The 2,095-nt window shown below is 65.4% G+C and overlaps 1 protein-coding gene across 1 annotated transcript; it reads right to left on the bottom strand.

Annotated features, from left to right (window-relative positions):
- Positions 1-110: 110 nt before the first annotated feature.
- On the bottom strand, positions 111-2,007 carry LOC113942237 (SLAM family member 8-like; the record flags this gene model as incomplete). The annotated part of the gene is made up of 5 exons (XM_027633372.1): positions 111-185; positions 467-558; positions 973-1,102; positions 1,192-1,469; positions 1,681-2,007. Coding segments are annotated over 5 exons (875 nt in total), but the record flags the coding sequence as incomplete, so codon positions are not given.
- Positions 2,008-2,095: the final 88 nt, after the last annotated feature.

The raw sequence follows: 2,095 nt of genomic DNA, 5'->3' as shown, positions 1-2,095 counted from the left end.
AAAGGAGGGTGAGGATGGAACCGCCTCCCTCTGGGGGTGGAGGGACAAGGACGGAGCCTCTCAGGGACTGGGACACACCCGGGACACACCCGGGACTCACCCGGGACTCACCCGGGACTCACCCGGGACTCTCCAGGTCACACCTTCACCTGCACCTCGCAGTAGATGGTCCTGGGCCCGTCCTGCTGCTCGGGGGCAGAAAACAGGTCAGACCCCCACCCTCGAGCCACTGACCCTCGGGAAGGGGGGTGGGCGAGGTGGGACAACCCCCCCCAGGGACCTGGTGGCCCTGGGAAATGTCCCCTGCCCGGGGAAGCCCCCCAGGAGTTCGGTGCCACTTCCAGGGGAGGAGGAAAAGGGGGGGCTCTGGGGGCACAGAGGGACCCCCCCAGTGCTGGAGGGAAGGGGTTGGACTCAGAATGAACTGGATTTGCCCCCAGATCCCCCCCCCCCCTCTCAGACTCACCCACTCCCGAGGCTCCGGAGAGTTTCTCCTCTGGATCTCGGAGTACAGGAGCTCCGGGGGGGGATCCTCGCTGGAGAGGGGGGGGAGGGCACCTACGGAGAGAAGAAGAGCAAGAGGAGCCATCCCAGGGGTGCTGGAGGGAGCCGGGATGTGTGGAAGGGGGGCCACCCTGGCCCAGGCAGATCCCAGAATCCCAATTTAGGTTGGAAAAGACCTGTGAGGTCATCGAGTCCCCCCTGTGCCGCATCCCCAGCCCAGAGCACTGAGTGTCCAGCCCTTCCTCGGGCACCTCCACCCTTTCCAGGAACAAATCCCTCCTCGTGTCCCACCTGAACCTCTCCTGGCGCAGCCTGAGGCCGTTTCCTCTCGTCCAGTCCCTCGTCCCCTTCCAGTGCCTGACAACCCTTTTCCATAAAGAAAAGAACCGGGGTGAGGGGAAAAGCTCTCTCCCCCTTTTCCCAGCTTTGTTGATCCCAGCTCTGAGCTCAAAGCCCGGTGGTGCCCACCTCCCTCAGACTTCTTCCTCCTCCTCCTCCTCCTCCTCCTCCTCCAGACCCAGGCGATGCCAAGCAGGGCCAAAATGCCCACGGCCACCAGCACCAGGCACGTGTGTCTCCTCTGACAGGGCCCCGTGTCTGCAGGGACAAGCCGTGGTGGGTGCCAGAGGGGGTGAATTCACCTCCTGGGGGGGTTGAATCTGGGTGCAGGAGCGGTTTTTTACCCTGCTGCTGCTGGCACAGGGTGCCCGGGTGGACGGAGACATTCCGCTCCTGGGCGGGACTCCGGGCCAGGCAGGTGTAGGTGGAGTTGAAGGCAGCGACAGGCAGGGCCAGGCACAGGGTCTGGTTGTCCCCGCAGAGCTGTGGCACCCCCAGAGAGCTCCCGAGCTGCCAGGTGACCGTGGCATTGCTGCCCGGGGGCGCCTGGCACCGCAGGGTGAGGTTGCATTCCCGGGGGCTGAGGGAGAGCCGCCGCCCCTGGATCTGCGGCTCCGGCACCGGATCTGTCGGAGGAGCGAACAAACCCGTCCCAGGGCCCGGGGAGGGAGAGGTGGAAGGGCAGAGCGAGGAAAAGGGGAAGCGCCGGGGTCGCGGTTGGTCCCGGAGCCGGGACAATCCCCGTGACGGAGCGGTTTCCCTTCCCCTTTCCCAGCGCTCGCACCTCCGGGGGGCTGGAAAGCCTCTTCCAGGAACTGCTGCCCTGCAAACACCCACCGTAGACGGAGAGGGTGAAGAGCTGCGTCTCCACGACCGCCGGGGGCAGTTTAATCCGAGCCTCGTAGGCGCCGCTGTCGCCCCTCTCCAGGGTCCCGATCCTCAGCGTCGTCTTGTTCATCTCCAGCCGCTCCCCGAATCGATCCTGGGGGTCGGAGCGCTCGAACCCACTGTGGCTGAACTCGCCCAGCAGGATCCTGACACGGCTGACATCTAAAAACGTCCACTCGACCGCTTTCACCCTCTTGCTGGGGGGCAGATCCAGGGAGAGCAGCGCGGACCCCCCCAGGACGCCGTTCACCTGCTGGGTCCGAGTGGCCGCAGCACCTGGTGGGGACAGGGATAACCTGGAGGGTGGGACAGGGATAACCTGGAGGCTGGGACAGGGATAACCTGGAGGGTGGGACAGGGATAA

This window comes from Corapipo altera, unplaced genomic scaffold (assembly GCF_003945725.1).
Source record: "Corapipo altera isolate COAL_440 unplaced genomic scaffold, ASM394572v1 52135, whole genome shotgun sequence".
In the NCBI taxonomy this organism is placed as follows: Eukaryota; Metazoa; Chordata; class Aves; order Passeriformes; family Pipridae; genus Corapipo; species Corapipo altera.
This window is presented reverse-complemented; position numbering and strand designations above follow the sequence as displayed.